Source organism: Corylus avellana, chromosome ca10 (assembly GCF_901000735.1).
Source record: "Corylus avellana chromosome ca10, CavTom2PMs-1.0".
In the NCBI taxonomy this organism is placed as follows: domain Eukaryota; kingdom Viridiplantae; phylum Streptophyta; class Magnoliopsida; order Fagales; family Betulaceae; genus Corylus; species Corylus avellana.
This window is the reverse complement of record NC_081550.1, coordinates 19,852,599-19,873,349: the sequence shown is the minus strand read 5'-3', so window position 1 is coordinate 19,873,349 and position 20,751 is coordinate 19,852,599. Positions and strand designations below refer to the sequence as shown.

At 36.3% G+C, this 20,751-nt stretch overlaps 2 protein-coding genes across 6 annotated transcripts; one reads left to right on the top strand and one right to left on the bottom strand.

The window, feature by feature from the left end:
- Positions 1-4,657: 4,657 nt before the first annotated feature.
- Positions 4,658-12,987, top strand: LOC132163421 (alpha-glucan phosphorylase, H isozyme). 2 transcript variants are annotated; one of them, XM_059573702.1, is made up of 15 exons: positions 4,658-5,217; positions 5,971-6,150; positions 6,511-6,687; positions 6,766-6,851; positions 7,035-7,224; positions 7,625-7,717; positions 8,195-8,379; positions 8,519-8,636; positions 8,726-8,854; positions 9,309-9,527; positions 9,643-9,846; positions 9,951-10,109; positions 10,898-11,161; positions 11,697-11,887; positions 12,533-12,987. In XM_059573702.1, exons 1-15 carry the CDS (start codon positions 5,005-5,007, stop codon positions 12,657-12,659), a joined length of 2,535 nt encoding a protein of 844 aa, XP_059429685.1. In that variant the 5' UTR covers positions 4,658-5,004; the 3' UTR covers positions 12,660-12,987. The 2 variants fall into 2 exon arrangements, with proteins under 2 accessions (XP_059429685.1, XP_059429687.1); XM_059573704.1 differs by lacking the exon at positions 4,658-5,217 and having other exon boundaries at positions 6,083-6,150; positions 6,495-6,687.
- Positions 12,988-14,257: 1,270 nt separating this feature from the next.
- LOC132163476 (serine/arginine-rich splicing factor SR45a-like) lies at positions 14,258-19,688 on the bottom strand. 4 transcript variants are annotated; one of them, XR_009438306.1, is made up of 8 exons: positions 19,582-19,688; positions 18,540-18,562; positions 16,207-16,302; positions 16,003-16,105; positions 15,702-15,851; positions 15,455-15,551; positions 15,197-15,260; positions 15,070-15,089 (listed from the first exon to the last, which is right to left on the bottom strand). XR_009438306.1 is itself a non-coding variant. In XM_059573777.1 (7 exons), the coding sequence occupies exons 1-7, from the start codon at positions 19,582-19,584 to the stop codon at positions 14,443-14,445; spliced, it is 1,086 nt and encodes a 361-aa protein (XP_059429760.1). In that variant the 5' UTR covers positions 19,585-19,679; the 3' UTR covers positions 14,258-14,442. The 4 variants fall into 4 exon arrangements, 1 of the variants encoding a protein (XP_059429760.1); XR_009438305.1 differs by having other exon boundaries at positions 15,074-15,089; positions 15,452-15,551; XM_059573777.1 differs by lacking the exon at positions 15,455-15,551 and having other exon boundaries at positions 14,258-15,089; positions 19,582-19,679.
- Positions 19,689-20,751: the final 1,063 nt, after the last annotated feature.

The following is a 20,751-nucleotide window of genomic DNA, read 5'->3' as shown; positions in this document are numbered from 1 at the left end:
TTTTTTTTTTTTTTTTTTTTTTTTTTAAGATTGAATTTTTTAAATTAAATTAATAAAAAAATAATATTTTAATCAGATAAAACGGTGAGTTTTGAGTAGACTAACGGAAGTTAACAAAAATTGACGGTAGGGAGTTTTCTAGTAATTTCGAGTGACCTAGGGACTAAATTTCCAAAAAAAAAAACCCCAGGGAGTTTTTAATAAAAACACGTTTACCTAAAGATTTTAGATATAATTTCCCATTAATTAACATATTATACTAAGAATCACTAAGTGCTCGCATTTTTAAAGTGTGACCTAATGTAATTGGATTTATCCATTGAGATTTATAGTGAAAGCGTATATGATGTCATAGAATTACAATCTCAATTGCTACTCAAAAGCTTAAGTGGATAAAAAATAGTAAATTTAATTATTTAATTAATATTCTAACATTCTCTTTCATGTATAGACTTAAACTTATGTTTAGTTGCATGCAATATGGTACAATCCTATTGAGATATGTTACATCAACACTTATTCTAAAAGCTTAAGCGGATAGAAAATAATGAATTTAATCATTTAATTAATATTCTATCAATATATAATAATTAAGAAAATTAATATATTTTTAGGGATGATAAAAGTTGATATGAAGAAAAAAATTGTCATTTAATTGAAAGAATGTTAAGGATTTTACGGGTTTTATTATGGGGTTATGTAACATCCCTAGCTCGTTAAGGCTGAGTTTGCCACTTTTCTTCTTTTACAACAAAAGCTTTTGCAAAGATCTATAAGGTCTATTAGAGTACTTGATTTTTAAAGGATATGATAAATGTATAAAACATTCTTCAAGAGATTTTATTACAAGCGAAATTAGAAAACATTAAACTTTAGTTACGGAATATCATATTATTACAATATCTGATATGAAAAGACTTTGAAAGTTAATAATTATTCCCCACCCCATTCCGGCCTCCTATTCCAGCGCCCTTTTTACCTGAAAACAAGAAATAAAACTGAATGAGCCCAAAGGGACCCAGCAAGTAAAATCCACAACCATAAATAATTTTACTCCTTATTCTCAGTTTTGAAAATTGTTTTCACAAATAAATATACATCCAGCCATAATAATACATGTATGTACAGTTGCATCTCTCGTAGCATATACGTACTATTACATCTAGTAATAAATCATCGTCATAAATCATCTTTATAAATCATTATCATAATGCATCATTATAAATCATCATTGTAAATCATCATAGTATATCATCGTTGTAAATCATCATAGTATATCATTTTCTCATCTTAGGGCCCATGTACACTATTACCTATGTGTACGAGGGTTGCGAGTCCTTGTGACCATGATACTGAACTGTGGCCTCAGCCATGCTCGACCGTCAATTAACTTTTTTCTTGGTGCACTCAACGGTCATGTTGATGGAATACCACCTTTTGACATAGCCTCCTTCAGTGGTTTCGCCTCCATCCGAGTATCGGTACCGAACTCCTCTCATCCTTACTTATCTTAGGGCCAAAAATACTCTCATCCATACATGTGTCCTCATTTCATAAACATTTAACTCATTTCTTGTACTTTTCTTTGTACTTCTTTTGATGCATCTTAGGGCAACATGTAGGAGAGTTTATCATCATTCTTCTTTCTTATAATCATCATCATTTCTCAACTTTTTTTTTTTTTTTTTTCAAAATGGAAACTTTTCCAAATATAAACTCGTTGTGCTTAGAAAACGTTTAAAGAAATAAAAACTTTCTAAATAATTCTTTTAGAAATCTTTCATGCATGCAACATATCTTCATGACAGGTAAATAAAATAATCATTTACAGTTTGATACAAGAATGTATAAATAGCATGACATGAAGTAATTTTAGAAGGGGTAGTGAATTTACTTACCTCTAAACTGAAGCTATGAGCAGTCTTTAAACTGCTAAATAATCATCTTGAAAAATATCTTGTTGTTCCACTCTGTTTATTCACAGCTAAATTAATAATAATTCACGAAAATCAATTAACTCCAGTCTACTCCTTTAGGGGAGTTAACCCATTAAAATTCAACCCAAAACATCTTATAACTCAGCTCAAAAATAAAGAATCAACTCCCAACACTAATTCAAAATTCTCAAGAGTGAAACCACCCGATATCATCCTGATTAAATCGAAAGGTTCTCATCTAAGACTCGTTACTCAACTTAAAATCAAATACTCATAGTTAAAGGAAGAAGAATTTTACCTTAGAATAACCCATTTTTATTGTTCTGCGAATTTCTCTTTTGGTCATCCTCTAAATCTCTATTTCTCCCCCTCAGCATCTCACCCGCTTTCTCTTTCTCATGCTTCTCTGTCCATTTCTCATTCTATTGCAACATTCTTTCTCCCTCTGTCTTCTCTTTCTTACATCTGTAAAGCTCCCTCTCTCTCTATCTTCTTGTTTCTTCCTCCCCGTTAAGTAATAAGAAAGGAGAGTAGGTGAAGTCAAGAAAATGAAAAGGAAAGTCCAAACCGTGTGGTAAGAGAAGGAAGGAAGAAAAATTGAAGGAGCAATGAGTGGTAATAAGTGACATTGGGGAAACTGGGGGAGGAGAGGGGTTAGTGTGCTGGTAGAAAATAAGAAAGGAAGAAAAGAAAGTGGGTAGGACCTCATGAAAAGAGAGAGAGAGAAAGTATAGTATAAAGCATTAGTTAATAATTCAAAGTAGGAGAATAAGTGAGTGTGGGGCTGCTGTAAAGAAAAATTGGGAAATGAGAAGAAAGAAAAATAAGAATTAGGTGGATTGGTCGGCAAAGATGGGGGAAAAAATAGTAAAAAGTAATAATAAAATAAAAGAGAAAGATAAGGTGATTATGAGCAAGTATTGTAGGTTAACTCGCATTTTAAAATAATTTGTCTATTGTCCTCATTTAATCAATCACCAACTATTATAATCATACTCCAAATTCTATTAATTGGTCATCAATTATCATATCTCTTAAATCACCCAATAAAATAATCAGATATAATCTCAAATCCATATTATATGATCTAATAAATTCCTCAAGAATAAATACCATTACCTAATCATCATCAAATAAATATATCTAAAATAAGATTTTTAAAATCTGGGGCGCTACAGGTTATCATAAAATAATAATAATAATAATAATAATAATAATAATAAAATAAATAAATAATTGGAAAATCTTAGCTAACAACAAGACGAAAACAAGATTTCTCAACCAGTCTGGTTCCCCAGATCTACCTTTTTTTTTTTAATGAAGACCTGAGTTTTCTTTTAAATTGGGTCAGAATTTTTTTTTTTTCAATTCAATCTATAAAATTTCTATAAATCCCTAACATGTGAGAACAATAAGATGACTATCTTTATTAATGTATTTTTGGAGGTGTTTTTGTTTGTTTGTTTTTTTTTGAAAAAATGTTTTATTGTGACGTACAGGTCAAAACTGTTTTTGTGTTTTTATAAGTGTTTTGTGTGTGAGTTGTTTGTTAATGTTTTTGATTTGAGAAGAAAATAAAAGACAAAACAAAAATTTAACAAACAAAGCCACATGCTTCTCACATGCTTTATTAAAAAAAGTATATACTTTCCATATGTTCAAGGTACAAAGCCAATTTTATAATTTGAGTTGAAATTTTTTTCTCCAATCTAATTTGAAAAAAAAAAAACTCTATTAAAAAATTAAATAGTTAATATTAAGTGAATGACATAAATTTTTTCCAAACCGGTATGGAGGAAATATCCTCAAACTCATGTAAAATAGTGCCAAGCGTCTATAAACATTTAAAAGACACATTAAATTTAGTCTAAATTAGTAAAATTACTATTAATGATGTTAAAAATTTAATGTGCCTTTTAAATGTTTATAGATATTTGACACTATTTTACATGAGTTGAATGATATTTCTTCTATACCGATTTGAAGGAAATTTATGTCTGTAAGTGAATGAAAGATGTATCCACCTAATGCAGCCAATTTTTAGTACTTTCATATGCTCAATGTACCCAAGACAATTTTATAAATTGGGTTCTCCGATCCAAAAAATCCAAATGGAAGGAAAACTTTATTCAAAAATTAAATAGTTCATATTTAGTGAATAAAAGATTTGTTCTCTTATTATACATTCTATTAACTTGATATATGTTCAAAGTAATTTTAAAATATTTTCAAAAATACATGTGAAAATTACATGTTTTATTAAAAATATATACTACATATAAATTTTAGACAAATATCAATTAAATAGAGTATATTAAGAATTTTTTTCTCACCCAATCTGAAGGAAAATTTTATCCTTCCATAGAATACAATGATTAAAAATATTAAAAAAATTATTTCATATTAGAATATAAAATCTATGGAAAATAATTATTAAATTTTTCGATAATTGGAAATTCTATATACAAATTCCGTATATACTTTCTCTTGGAGCTCACTCACAGTCACGGGAAAATGTCTTTGAGCTCAGATTCGCTCTGGACGCTCGCGCTTTAAATTGAATGCGACCACGTGTCCCCCGACTTTCTCTAAACAAAAAGCGCCTCAAAAAGAAAAGAAAAGAAATTAGTAATCAGACACCTGATCCCAAAACCAAGCGTCACTCCCACTCCCACTCCCACTCCCACGCCCACGCTCCCGCACGCACACCGTCAACACTCGCTGTTTGGCTCCATTCCCATGTGATCGTCAGCTCCTCACGTTCACTCCAATCAAATCCTTTCTTCCTTCTTCCATCTTCCGATATTTTCCTCTTCTCCTCCGAATACTCCAAAACCAAAAGCTCTCTCTCTTTGTCCACTCTCCCGTTAATACCACGCATATTCTCTCATTTTTTGACTCCACCATAGAAATCAATCAAAATATCTTTCTCTGATTTTCTCTGTTAAATATCTCTCCCTCCTTGTGCTTCATCTTTGGACTCTTTCGCAATAGTAGGAAAGCTCAGTTCAGTGTATTTATATTCCTTTTCGTGGTTACAAACAGAGGCCTTGTTTTGCAGATTGTTATGGCGGCTATCAGAGAAGCTAATGGTTCCGCTGGTTCTGCCATTTCTGCTAAAGTGCCTGCGGTGGCGCAGCCGCTGGCCGAGGAGCCAGCGGCGATTGCGTCGAATATCAATTACCACGCGCAGTTCAGCCCTCATTTCTCGCCTTTCAAGTTCGAGCCCGAGCAAGCCTACTACGCGACAGCGGAGAGCGTTCGCGATCGTCTCGTGCAAGTACGATTTCTGAGCCTGTTTGATGTTTGTGATTGAATTGTTAGATTTAGGCAGTTTTCAGATAATTTATTGCTTAATTTAGTTTTAGTATCATGCTGATTTCGCTAGTTTTATCCGTATTTGGAGCTTTATAGATGTAATGTACTACAGTTCTTGTGATAGTTTTTGGGACTTCTTGTTCTAGTGGAGGTGCTAACTATATTTTGTGTTAATTTTTCGTCTCGGATTTGATTCGTGCTTGTTTCGCTTAGACTGATATAGACTATAGATGCTTGATTCGATAGATGATAGCAATCGGACTCGTTTTCGGATATTTAGACATGCGTCCGTGTTTTTTTTTTTTTTTTTAAAGTTCAGTTCGTAATGGTTTCACTATGGCAGTATGTCAGATATTTCAATCGAATTGGCACCGTGTGTTAGCAATTTGCAATTACGCAAAAAGTTCTCCTTGGAGAAGCTTGGAGAAATTTTTGGCCTATGCGGCACATAAGTTTTTAAAGGCAAGAGGTGCTATTTGTATGTTCATTGCATGCTTTTGAGTAGGGGATGGTCTTGTATTGTTATGAGAATAATCTCAAAGAAAGAAACAGGGGAAGTAGAAATAAAGGAAGTGTTCATATGGTTTTGAATTCATACAATGGTTATGCCCAATGTCAGCAGTTAAGTATTAGGTTATTTGTATTTAGTTATTCATAAAAGCTGGACTACTGGTGTTACTGTTAATTATTGATAATTTTTTTTTTTTTTTTGCAGCAATGGAATGAGACCTACGTTCATTTTCACAAAGTCGATCCCAAACAAACATACTACTTGTCAATGGAGTATCTTCAAGGACGAGCTTTGACTAATGCAATTGGGAACTTGAAAATTCAAGATGCATATGGTGATGCTTTGAAAAAGTTGGGGCATAAACTCGAGGAAATAACAGAGGAGGTAATCCTCCATTTTCTATAGTAAATAAGCCTTCATTGACAAAAAAACATGTAGGCTTTTTTTTTTAATGGAGTCTTTTTCCATGTAATCTGTTCGACATAATGGGGGATTAGAATGGGTTTCTCCTAGCCACACACACAGATTTGTAGGCGTGAGCCATCAATAATCATAGTGCCTTGTTCCATTTATAGTGGGGGTCCAAAACAGAAATCTGATTCCACTATTTCATCCTGTCTTCTTCTTGATAATAACTTATCTGTTTACTAAATTGGATTTTAGTTCGTTTCTAACAGATCTAGTGACTTTTATTCAGTTTTAACATGCAGTATGTTTATGGTCATTAGAAATGAACTTTTGTAGGAGAAAGATGCAGCTCTAGGAAATGGCGGTCTGGGAAGGCTGGCTTCATGTTTCCTAGACTCAATGGCAACATTGAATTTGCCTGCATGGGGGTATGGTTTGAGGTACAAATATGGGCTGTTCAAGCAGCGATTTGCCAAGGAGGGCCAAGAAGAAATTGCTGAGGATTGGCTTGAGGTTTCGTTTCACCTGAAAACTCTGCTAAGTATTGTGAGTTCATGGAATGCTATTAACACTTTTGTAAAAAATTTGCAGAAGTTTAGTCCTTGGGAAATTGTTAGGCATGACATCGTATATCCTGTCAGATTCTTTGGCCATGTTGAGGTTAATCCTAATGAATCGTAAGTGTCAATTGAAGATTTAATTCTTGTTTGTATATTTCAGTCCAAGAATGGCTTCTTCTTTTTTTATGACCAACAGGTCCTAAATAGTTGAAGATTGCTTTCTTATTATAAATTCATATGCAACTTGATTGCTCTCTAAAACTAAATAAGTTCACTTGATGATGCTTCTGTGTATTGCAGCCGAAAATGGGTTGGTGGAGAGGTTGTGCAAGCTCTGGCTTATGATGTACCAATTCCAGGATACAATACTAAGAATACTATTAGTCTTCGTCTCTGGGAAGCAAAAGCTTGTGCTGAGGATTTCAACTTATTCCAATTTAATGATGGACAATACGAATCTGCTGCACAACTTCATTCTCGAGCTCAACAGGTTGGTTATCAGTTACTATAGTTATGTAAAATAAAGTTACCCAGCCAAATCAAGATGAAGAGATAGTTGCACAAACATACTATAGTAATGAGAATAGTTTATTAATGATTTTCATTTTACTGAAAAGAGTGGTCTGGCAAGCATTTGTGGACCTACCCCTTGTATCAAAGAACAGGCACTATTCAGTTTGTAAAAAACAAATTTCATACTATGCTAAGCCTTTACCTTTCTCCTTTGGCTAAAAATGTTGGTTTTCTATTAGTTAAATCTATGCTTATGACTGGATCTCAAATTAATTAATATTCTGGTTAAATTTACACTTAACAATTATGTATGTCCACATGCTCATGCTTCTTAACGTTCTACGGAAATAGATTGGTATTAAATTCTGCTTTTGCAGATTTGCGCTGTTCTATATCCTGGGGATGCCACAGAAAATGGAAAGCTCTTACGGCTGAAGCAACAATTCTTTCTCTGCAGTGCATCGCTTCAGGTTCTCTAATTCCTTCTTTATTTCATTCTCTGTTCTTGTCTGTATGACTTCTCTCATTTCTATTGTGCTGAAATGGTACCAAAATGCTTGCATTTTATAAGACACTTATCCCAGTAATGTGAACTGGAAGTAAGAAAAAGCCATTTATCCAGGGGAGAGATTCAAACTCATAGTATGTTGGTTATAGTGCACAAGGATGCATAGGGCAACCTCTCTTAAATATAAAAACCAAGAAAGGTCATCACACTGGCATTATGCTCGCAGGGGATTCTACTAGGATGATGTGAGGTTGTAATACATTATGGATACCTTAAGTTGAGCCTTAACACTTGGTTTACTGTTGGCAAGGACACCCTGTAAATTGGAATTATTACAAGTTAATTGCCCTTGCATTCACTGATTAGAAAGCCATGTACAGTTGTTTGTCTAGTATGCGGTTCTTACAATATCCGGCTCTAATCTTGGGACCAATTACAGGACATCATATTCAGATTTAAGGAGAGGAGAGTAGAGAAGGGATCAAGGCAATGGTCTGAGTTTCCTAGCAAGGTTGCAGTACAACTGAATGATACTCATCCTACGCTTGCAATTCCAGAGCTGATGCGATTACTATTGGATGATGAAGGACTTGGATGGGATGAAGCTTGGGATGTCACAACAAGGTGCTTGTGCTTTATGTTTTTTAGAATGTTTTTCACTGAGGTTGTTGCAGCACACCCTTCTTTCTTTTGTGGTCTTTCATCATGTTTGCATTGCACTTTTGTTAATAAGCTCAAATTCAGATATTAATGATTGAACCAGGACTATTGCCTACACCAATCACACAGTCCTTCCTGAAGCACTTGAGAAATGGTCACAAGCTCTGATGTGGAAGCTTCTTCCTCGCCATATGGAGATCATAGCAGAAATTGACAAGAGAGTATATTGCTTACCCAATTATTCACCCCCTCTTTTCTTTTGTCTCTTATGTATTTGTATTTTGAGTATGGAACCGTAAATATCTCGCAGTTCGTAGCAATGATTCAAAAGACACAAACTGACCTTGAAAGTAAGCTTCCCAGCATGCGCATTTTGGATGATAACCCCCAAAAGCCAGTTGTGCGGATGGCAAATTTATGCGTTGTTTCTGCACATACGGTAAGAGGTGCATTCTTTGGAAATCTATAAATATTATGTCTCATGTAGCTCACTCGATGTAGTCTTTACCTGTCTATAGATTTATTGTTTGTCAGAATTATTTAAATATCTGGCCTTAGTGTCATCCATGAATTGATGGTACTGCGAAATGCTACAATTCCTTTGCTCTGAGTTTGTCCAAATAAGTCTTATTATTAGGGGTGGAACTACTAAGCCCCTCCCAAACCTCAAAATGTACTCTAATTTTTTTATACCCCAACAATTTTTTTTTTTTTTTTTAATTTTTGCCACCGCACCTAAAATCCTAATTCCACCCTTGCTTATTATTATCATGTTGGAGATACCTTTTATTGGCGTGTCCCCCCCGCCCCCCGTCCCAAATCCTGTCCTCTTGTATTGATCTGAATTCTTTCTTTGAAATTTTAGTAACTCATTGTTGGCTATCTCTTTATAGGTAAACGGTGTTGCCCAGTTACATAGTGATATCTTGAAGTCCGAGTTATTTGCAGACTATGTTTCTATATGGCCATCAAAGTTCCAAAATAAAACCAATGGCATTACTCCTCGCCGATGGCTCCGATTTTGTAGTCCTGAACTCAGTAACATTATAACCAAATGGTTAAAATCAGAACAGTGGGTTACCAACCTCGACCTACTCGCAGGTCTGCGAAAGGTATGTATTAGAAATAATATTTAATATATTTAGAATATTTTTCTTTTTCTCCATTGTAAAACAGCTTCCTGTAGTGTACAAAGTTTGTATTCATTACTGACACTTTCTCCTATAGTTTGCCGACAATGCAGGCTTCCAAGCTGAATGGGCCTCTGCCAAGATGGCTAATAAGCACCGTTTGGCACAGTACATAGAACGAGTGACAGGGGTGGACATTGACCCAAATAGCCTATTTGACATACAAGTCAAGCGCATCCACGAATATAAGAGACAGCTGCTGAATATTCTGGGGGCAATTTATAGGTACAAGAAGTTAAAGGTATAAAAGACATCCTATGCGTACATAGAATTTAAATATCATCCTTGATTTAGCATAATTCTTGTACTATCTTTGAGAACTTTCTTGAAAATGGATTATTATAGGAGATGAGCCCTGAAGAGCGGAAGAATACAACGTCACGCACCATCATGTTTGGTGGAAAGGCATTTGCAACATATACAAATGCTAAAAGAATAGTCAAGCTGGTGAATGATGTTGGTGCTGTTGTCAACAGTGATCCCGAGGTCAATAGCTACTTGAAGGTAATTTGATTCGAATTGACTTTCCATATGAAGTTATTGCCGACAAGGATGGTTCATAATATATGGGATTATGAGCCACTATTGTACATCAGGGTCTCAGACGGATTACTACCTATTATCATTAACTTGTACAAAGCTAGAATTATCCGTGAAAAATAACGTTTGATCTTTCTGTTGAATGGCCATGCATGCGTTTTCTTTTCTCTTTTGTGTGTGTATTAGATTTGTTGTGAACCTGCTGAAAGTTAGGTTTATGATGCTTCTTCATTATACATAGTCAAGCAGCTGGTCATTGATATCAATGCAAGGCACAGTTTCTGGTTCAATGTGTTTGACTTCATGGTGCATTTAGAAAGTGATGAAGGAGAGAATCTTTAGGATATGAATAACTGTAGTACCTTTGTGATGTTCCTCAGGCTAGTGTCTTCTGGGCTTTTAACCATAGAATTTACAACCCTTGATATTCTTTCTTTCATTTTTCGTTTTCGTTTTCGTTTTTATATTTTCTTTTAAAAAATTAGCATATCCTTCTCTCTGGATTTCAGAATTCGCCATAATTTGATTGCTATGGGATAGCAACAGCTCATTCCTATAAAGCCATATTAGACATTTTGAGACAAATATCTTTGTTTATAGTTTTTGCATGCTATCTATCCCTTAATTGAGTATTATAAGTCTTCCTTATTACGCTGTGTGAGTTGTACATGTGCATACATATTATAGACTTACTCACACATGCTATCAAGGTTTATTATAGACTTATCTGCTTGTTACTCGCAAAATTTCAGGTAGTTTTTGTTCCAAATTACAATGTATCTGTAGCAGAGATACTTATTCCAGGAAGTGAGCTGTCACAGCATATTAGCACTGCAGGCATGGAAGCGAGTGGCACAAGCAACATGAAATTTGCACTCAATGGTTGCCTCATTATAGGTACTCTGGATGGGGCCAATGTAGAAATCAGGGAGGAGATTCAGGAAGAGAATTTTTTCCTCTTTGGTGCAACAGCAGATGAAGTGCCTAGGCTGCGCAAGAAAAGAGAGAATGGACTGGTACGAAGTTGCAATTTCTTAATATTTGGTAAAAAAAATTTTTTTTATATCTTAAAAGATGTAAATGGTACAAAAGCTCCTCATTCCTATGGATCCTTGTACGCATCTTGTCCTATCAGGAAAATTGCATTGGCACTGCCTAGATTGAATGGCTGAAAAACATGCCAAAGCCTAATTGATATAGATTAAAGCTAGGGCCTACTATAGTTTAGTAAAGCCAAAACTATGACAGGATGAGTTCCATAAACATACAATTACCTCAAGAATTGCTAGTGGCATGGTTTCAAATCAAGTTATCTAATGCATTAAATATTTAAATCTACACAAGGACCTTCCTTAAAGCCACTTCTGATTCAAAAGTAGTTCTTCTGTTCCTCATATATTATTGGTTTTTTTTTTTTTTTTTTTTTTTTTTTTCTCTCATCATATGTTTTCCTACTGTTTTTCTTCCTGTTTGTATTTGAGTATATTGGCTTACCAGTGAGCTACCAATTATTTCCTCTTCTGAGATTGGCCCTTCTTGTGAATGACACAGTTCAAACCAGACCCTCGGTTTGAGGAGGCCAAGCAGTTTATTAGAAGCGGGGTGTTTGGAAGTTATGACTACAACCCACTCCTCGAGTCTCTAGAGGGAAACTCTGGTTATGGTCGTGGTGATTATTTTCTTGTCGGCCAAGACTTCCCAAGCTACATGGATGCTCAGGCAAAAGTAGATGAAGCTTACAAGTAAGATATCAGCACCCCTAAATTTTAACGTCACCCTACAAGCTACGTAGACTGAAACTTCTTGTTAACATGTATGTAAGCTACTAGTAAAAAAAGCTTAAGCTTGCTAGTCGGACGCCTCCTTCACCAGCCTAAATAAGTTGATCTCTTCCTTAAAATGAAACTACAACCCTTGTCTGGGTTGTTAAGCTAGCAAGCTATCATTCGTAGCTTAGATTAAATATGTGAACTTGATCCAATGTGCTGAACAGCTCAAGCTAGGCTAGTTGGACAGCCTCCTCACCAGCCTACTGAAGCCAATTAAGCTCAAGAGTTGAGCATGAGCCTAGCCAATAATGCAAGCCCGGCCTGGTAGGGCGTGCAATTTGTGGTCATTCAAACTGGACAAGGATCCTCTCCATTTCACTTGAAATGGAAAGGAGCCATTTCATGGTTAGGATTTAATATTATTGCATCTAATGGTGTACATGATGCCGTTATATGCAACAAACCTTGACTATGAAATAAAAAGATAGAAATGCACCTACCTTAGACACCCAATTGAAGACTTTGCACTATTATTAAAATATTGGTGGACAAGGAAATCATGAGATATAATATATATAACTTGAGCTTCTAATTTTCCTTTTCATTTAATTATTGCAGGGATAGGAAAAGGTGGCTAAAGATGTCTATTCTGAGCACTGCTGGGAGTGGGAAATTCAGCAGCGACCGGACAATTGCTCAGTATGCCAAAGAAATCTGGAGAATTGGGGAATGCCGTGTACCATAATTGCCTCAAAGGTCCCGCTGGCTCCAGTCTTCATATAATACAATGCTGCATAAGATAAGAAGCACAAAATGGAGGGCGAAAAAATAAAATAAGAAGAATAAAAGAGGAAGGCAAGATCCACATGTACCAACGGTAGATTAAATTCATCACATTTTGTTTTGCTTAAAACATTATAATTTGCTAAGAAATAAGTTGAGGGTTAGGAATTTTATTTTTGAATAATGTGCCTTATCCTTTGTTGTATATGCACGATATCCTTCATCATAATAATTTGGTTTTTCCTAAGAGGGGTGAAAAAATGTATGGAGAGGAGGAAAGGCTTTGTTTAGATTGTTTTGTTTTTTGTTACGACCATATATATATTTATAGATGTTTGTAACAACAATGAAATGACAGTGCCTTATAAAGATTTATATGCAATGATAAATTTTGTAAGGTTTTATCCTTCAATAAAGAATTTCTCATATGAGAGAGAGACCAAAGTTGAAAATTGATAAATTGAATCCTTTTTCTTTTCATAAAAAATAACCGTTGCATTTTGGGTACTACATGCAAAATGTAATTTTCCGTGCAAGTAGATGTGAATCATTTGCTTTTTTTAAAATAAAATAAAATAAAATAAAATAAATAAATTTTTAGACTGTATAATTTTTTGATCTATTTGAACAAGCTTGAATCTGTAAATGATGTGTGTTAATGCGAATTTCATCAACCTTGATCAGAGCTGCTCTATTAATGGTTTACCACATTGACTAGAATCAATAAAACCCCTTTTGACCAGTCATCAAAATCTCTAATATGTGTTTGTTGTGCGAAAGGTGTTGAAGCTCTCACACAATCATTCAATCATTCAATCAGAACAAATGTGATATAGTATTTAAAAGAAAAATAAAACAAAAGGTGACGGTGATTGCGGGGCAAGTTGATTTAAAGCAATAAAAGTTCCGGTTGCCAAGTAGCCAAGCAGTTTAGTATTCTATTATAGTTTTCTCATAACCAATTCATTCAATAATATATTTTACCCTATTTGAAGTATGATTATTTTGGCGTTTTAGCCTCTAAAATTCAGAAAGTGACAATCACAAACTATCATATCATGATAAGTTTGTCACTTCATTAAGCTTCTTTTTTTTTTTTTTTTTTTTTTTTTTGGACCGAATGGACGTCATGTACCATTTTCTGCCAAACTACCCATAGAGATTAAGGTACTTCAGCCACCCCATTTGGTGAGATTGGGGGTGTCAAAAAACCGTTTCTCCTTGTGGACCATAAAGGTGGTAGTTTCGGCAACAAAAAGGAAAACCCACCGCCCCTCAATTTTTCTCTTTTATTTTTTTATTAACACATTAACTCAGAATTTAGCAGCTAAAAAGTCACATGCAACTGGAAGTTTTGACTTGTCATGGTTCGATAGTTTGTAGGGTTAAATGTCACTTTGTGAACTTTACATACTACAACACAAAAGTTATCATGATTCGATGAGCGAAGCGTATTTTCGCCTTCATTAGATCTCCACTTGCGTCTTCGTTTCTAACCCTGAAAGTGTCATCATACCAGAGCAATCACAATGCCAACCCGCATCAGTTACGACAACAACAAAAACAAAAACAGCATCATACATTCACACACAAGACAAGATACTTAAAGCCAACTATTATTACAACAAGACGTAAATACTCGATGAGAAAGACAAGCCATAAACTCCCAAATATACAGTCAGTTGTTTGTCCACAACAATATCTCAAGACCAGAACCCTAACTAGCTAAATAGGCAGATAGCTTCTCACTCTTTATACGAGCTAGAACAACTAACAGACCTTGAAGCTGATCTAGAACTTGGAGTCGCACTAGGACTCCTAGAGTAGCTTCTAGAGTATTCACGCCTTGATCGAGTGCGCCCCGAGCTCCTAAGTCTAGGGGAAATGCTACGAGAATAACTCCTCCTGGAACTCCTCAGTCTAGGCGAAATGCTGCGTGAGTAGCTCCTCCTCGAGCTCCTCCTCGGCCTGGGTGAGACACTGCGTGAGTAGCTCCTCCTTGACTTCCTCCTTGGCCTAGGTGACATGCTTCGGGAGAGAGAACGGTACCGATGCCTCCTACTGTAACGGTCATCAGGTGAGTAATACCTGGTATCATAATGAGAGTAGGACCGATCCCGGCGGCTGACAGGTGACCTGCTATAAGGAGAGCGAGACCGAGAGTCGGACCGGCGCCGGCTGTAGTAAAAAGAGTATGACCTCCGCCTGTCATAATAAGGGGAGTATGACCTCCTACGGCTATAATAGGGAGAATATGACCTACTCCTGCTCCGTTCTGATGAATAACGTGGCGAGCGACTGCGGCCCCTTCGATAAGGAGAGTAGCTGGGAGATCGCCGAGAAGAGTAGCTAGGAGATCGCCGAGGAGAATAGCTTGAAGATCGATGGCGCACTATATGCAGAAAAAAGTAACAGAAGAAAATAAGACACAAAAAGACAATACATCCAAGACAAACAGAGCCATCAAGAAACTAATTTGGAGTATAAAAACATTCTTACCGTGAACTGTTTTCAATCCAAGGTACCTTCCCGGAGTAGGAGTTCGCCCTCTCCGCCTCCTGGCCTGTAACAAATGCAAATCAAGCATGAGATCGTGAAATTATAAGTCAACTCAAGAGATGAGGGCCACAGCTAGATAGAATCTTATATAAGGGAAAAAGGAGGGAGAGAGAGAGATCAACAACACAATAATAAGAAACTGAAACGTCACTAAATATTTAATTGCTAGAAAAAGGAGAGAAATGCAGGGCATACAACCCCATGTCTGATACTTGATGTATTTGATTTGTTTGTTTAGTTGTAGTTTGAGTTTGGTGAAGAGCTGCTACACACAGCTAACCTGCTGCCACAAAAACTTCAAGTGGAAAGAAGCAAACAACTTTCAAACTCAAAACTAGTAGCAAACTATCTGATATTTTGATACAATGTTGAAAGGAGCGCAGCGGCCAGTAACTAATAAAGCAGCCAGTAGTCCACAAACAAAGTTAAATGTCAGAACTTTTACCTTCTCCACCATAATGACACGGCCTTCAAGAACAGAATGGTTCAAATACTTAATGCAGCGATCAGCCTCCTCAACAGTTCCCATCGTAACAAACCCAAAGCCACGGGATTCTCTGGTCCAGGGATCAACGACAAGATGAACTTCCGCCACCTATAAAAGAAAGATCCCAATAGATTATGCACAACATTCTAAACCCCAATAAAGAAAGTGACTCAGAATAATAAATTCAAAGCTGACTGACATTTCGAAGCCAAGATCAGTCAATGGCAATAAATTTAGCAGGGAAAGATGAAGTGCATACCTTTCCCTCACTAGCAAAATGCTTCTCAAGTTCTCTCTTTGTGACCCGAGGTGACAATCCTGTCACATACAGATTGTTACCAGGATTTTCCACCGAAGGGCTCCTGCAGCCAGATCAAAAAGGAAATGAAACAAGAACCATAAGATAAAACAGAAGAAACACTGCGATCCAAAACCAAAGACAATGGAAATTTTATGCCACTACCTTGACCGGCTCCTTGATCTTGACCTCGACATAGACCTCGACAAAGACCTCGAGACAGACCTGTGCCGCCTGTATGGAGAAGGAGATCGAGAATACCTGAAACATTTTCAACATGTAAGGACATAGTGATGAGAAACATCAACATTAATACAACCACATTGATAAAGCCATCATCGCCCATTCTCAGGAGCTCCATTTGAATTGCAGAGAGCCAACAAGAGAGAGGGGAAGAGAGAGAGAGAGAGAGAGAGCTGAGAGATTCACACTCTATGCTGGCTTGTGGAGAGCACACGGCTCCCTGGTTGTACTAGGGATTCTTTTGTTCAGATGTCTATTTGCAATTTCCATTGCAAAAGAGGAAGCCCCCAAGTTGGGAACAGTCATTGGTATTGAACTTGGCACAACCTATTCTTGTGTTGGTGTCTACAAGAACGAGCATGTTGAAATCATAGCCAACGAACAAGGAAACTGTATCACCCCATCATGGGTTGCATTCACTGAATGCGAGAGACTGATCAGTGAGGGCTGCAAAGAACTAGGCAGCTGTCAACCTTAAGAGGACCATCTTTGTCGTCAAAAGGCTTATTGGAAGAAAGTTTGAAGACAAGGAGGTTCAGCGGTACATGGAGCTTGTTCCATGCAAGAATGTGAATAAGGATGGAAAGCCTTACATTCAAGTGAAGATTAAGGATGGTGAGACCAAGGTTTTCAGCCCTGAGGAGATCAATGCTATGGTTCTAACTAAGAAGAAGGAAACAGCAAAAGCATTCTTTGGGAAGAAAATCAAGGATGCCATTGTCACCATTCCTGCATATACTTCAATGATGCCCAGAGGCAGGCTATCAAGGATGCAGGTATTATTGCCGGACTGAATGTTGCCAGAATTGTTCACGAACCAACCACAGCCACCATCACATATGGTTTGGATAAGGATGGTGAGAAGAACATCCTTGTTTTTGACCTAGGTGGTGGGACATTTGATGTCAGTATCTTGACAATCGATAATGGTGTTTTTGAGGTCCTTGCCGCTAAAAGCGACACTCATCAGGGAGGTGAGAATTTTGATCAGAAAATTATGGAATACTTCATCAAATTGATAAAGAAAAAGCATGGAAAGGACTTCAGCAAGGACGATAGAGCTCTTGGGAAGCTGAGGTAAGTTGAGTGTGCCAAGAGAGCTCTTAGCAGCCAGCACCAAGTCCGTGTGGAGATTGAATCACTTTTTGTTGGTGTTGACTTTTCTGAACCACTGACCCACACTTGGTTCGAGGAGCTGATCAATGTTTTGTTCAGATCCGGAAGACCATGTGACCCGTAAAGGCTATGGAGGATGCTGGATTGGAGAAGAACCAGATTGATGAGATTATTCGTGTCGGTGGAAGTACCAGGATTCCAAAGGTTCAACAGCTTCTTAAGGACTACTTTGATGAGAAGGAACCAAAAAAGGTGTGAACCCAGATGAAGCAGTTGCTTATGGAACTGCAGTACAAGGAAGCATCTTGAGTGTAGATGGTGAAGAAACCAAAGATATCCTTCTCCTGGATGTGGCTCCACCAACCCTTGGAATTGAAACTGTGGGTGGAGTGATGACCAAGTTGATCCCAAGAAACACTGTTATCCCAACAAAGAAATCTCAGGTTTTCACTACTCACCAGGATCAGCATACTACCGTGTTCATTCAGGTCTTTGAAGGTGAGAGGAGTCTCACAAAGGATTGCAGGATGCTTGGGAAATTTGATCTTACTGGAATTCCACCAGCTCCGAGAGGAACCCCTCAAATTGAAGTCACATTTGAAGTTGATGCAAATTGGCATCCTAAATGATAAAGCAGAAGACATGGCACTGATAAATTAGAGAAGATCACCATCACTGACGACAAGGGTTTCCTGAGCCAGGAGGAGATTGACCGTATGGTTCGTGAAGGAGAAGAGTTTGCAGAGGAACACGAGAAGGTGAAGGAAAGAATTGATGCTCGCAACAATCTTGATACCTGTGAGAAGGACAAGATTGGGTCCGCTGTGAAGGACACCCTTGAATGGCTCGACGACAACCAGAACACCAAGAAAGAGGACTACAAAGAGAAGCTGAAAGAGGTGGCAGACAACTTCAATTGCATCATGTACTGGTGAGAAACCAGGAACTTGAAACGAGGATGAGAATATAGGCTTTATGCAATGAGACTATACTGTATTTATTCTCATGGTGGAAGTTATAGAGAACATACTTTCAGATGGTTTGTTATTACTTGTATTTGTTTCGTTTTTGTTAAAACAACTCTTTTTTCAAAAATAAAAAATAAAACCAGCATCGCATCTCAGAAAAACAAAACGTACCTTGACCTTCTGGAGTACGACATCTGTAACGGCATCAAACAGAAACAGAGATCAGTACTCAGAAGACAAATAACACAAAAATGCAGCCAAAGAATATTAAAAAGCAATCACAAACATATACATCCATAAGCGAAGCAGATAACCCTCCTAAATATCAAATTTCCAGGAAAGATTTGTCCAAGAAAGCCTTTTCCATGAAAACTACAAAAAAAGGATTATTTTTCTTATCAGAGCACTCTAAGTTACAACAAATTTATCTCTTTTCATTTCCGCGAAAACATTTTCAGTTCCTATATTTCTTAACACCATCACAATTCTAACAAAAGAAGGCTTCAAATATTTATTGAAAAAAAAAAAAAAAATCGCAGAGCAACCTTTCCATCTCAAACCACAAAAATATCAAATCGATTAGATGAAATGATTTTCTATTATCTCAAATGATTTTCTCTGCTTAGAAAATCGAAAACAATCTACAAGAACGAATAATCAATGAACTTTCTCCAAAGAGTTCTATTCTTAATTACGTAATTATCAAGATCAACGTATAAAAATAAAATAATATTGACAAAAATCCATACAAAACTAAATCTTATTATTCTCGCGGGAAAATTTTTAGATAGAAAGAATCAGAGATCAGTCTAGTAAAAAAAAAAAAAAGACAAGCAAAAAGAAGTGAAGAATCATCCGTATCTAATATAAAAAATCAACAATTATTTCACAAGCAAAAAGAAGTGAAGAATCATCCGAATCTAATATAAAAAAATCAACAATTATTTCACAAGCAAAAAGAAGTGAAGAATCATCCGAATCTAATATAAAAAATCAGCAATTATTTCGCTTAGTCAATCTCTATGAGACACAGCATAATTTGACCGTATATACAAAATCAACAATTATTCTCTTCAAGAAAGAAAAAAAGAACCTAAATTACCTATAGTGAAAGCCTAATCAGATCAAAATTTTCAAAAATTCAGAACTGAGAGAAAAAAACAAGGTCCTACACATCAATATCTACAGCAAGCCTTGACGATCGAGAGCTCACCATAGCAATCGATGGCACAGAAACTCGTGAATCTCAGAGACTATTTCGCCCTCTCGATCACACAGTATGGAATGGTTTGGGAATAAAAAAAATAGCGATGAATAGCGGAAAGTTTATATGGCAATGGTCCTACGGGGAAGCTTCTGGAGAAGCGGACGCCAAACTCAATTCAATTCCGGTTTAACGGTTTGTGGGGACTCCCCACCCGGTTCGGCTTTCTGCAGTTCGTGAGCGGATCAACAAACGCGCGCCACGTCTCGGTACGGAGGAGTTTCCAGTCAAATGCATAGGAATTGTGAGTGTGAAATGACGGAATTGGGCCATGGTCGTTTTACGTGGGTCATTGCCAGTGGCTGAGTTGTGTGGCCTATCAAATCGGAAAAGAAAAACAAGGTGCAATTTTTTTTTTTCGGTGGATAAATAAGGGATATTGTCAGCCACATAACGTGAGTAACTGATTCCTCTCCCGTTTCATACGTGAGGGCTTCAAATTAGTATCACACGTGGTGAGATACGACTGGTGCGTGTAGCAATTTGTGGAAATGTTTGGTTTTTGGAAAGGCCCCTCCTTTGAAAATTACGTGTACAAATTATACACATCGAGATCCACCAATTATTTAAAATTGAAAAATCTCTTGATACAAAACTGTGCTTTTTTTGTTTCAAATTTAATGAACTATAAAATATTAGTTGTTTTTGTATATTCGAGGTATTAAATTTTAATTTGAAATTAACTTTTATTTTATCAAGGTTTAAATGATTTTATAAACAATTAAATTTAAATAACATGAGATTCTTAAATATTGAGTAATCGAAAGAGATCTCAATCCAAATTATATAATGTTATATATTTCAGTCAACAAATGCAATTATGAGTCCAGAAATGCTACTCTTTCCAATTCCGGTCCATTTATTGTGCTTATTTCTAAGATATTGATGTGATTTTTTTTTTTTTAGTGACATAAAAAATGTCTTAAAATATATCATATCTTTTTTAAATAGGTGATATGAATGTGAATGGTGGCATTGCTCTTTTGATTATGCCTTTGACTTCTATAATTTTTTTTCACTTTTTTAACCTTGTTATAATTCCAAACTGGACTGAAGTTGTCTAAATTGAGTTAGGAAAAATTTATTGAATTCAATCTATTAGATTGAGTTGAGTTGTGT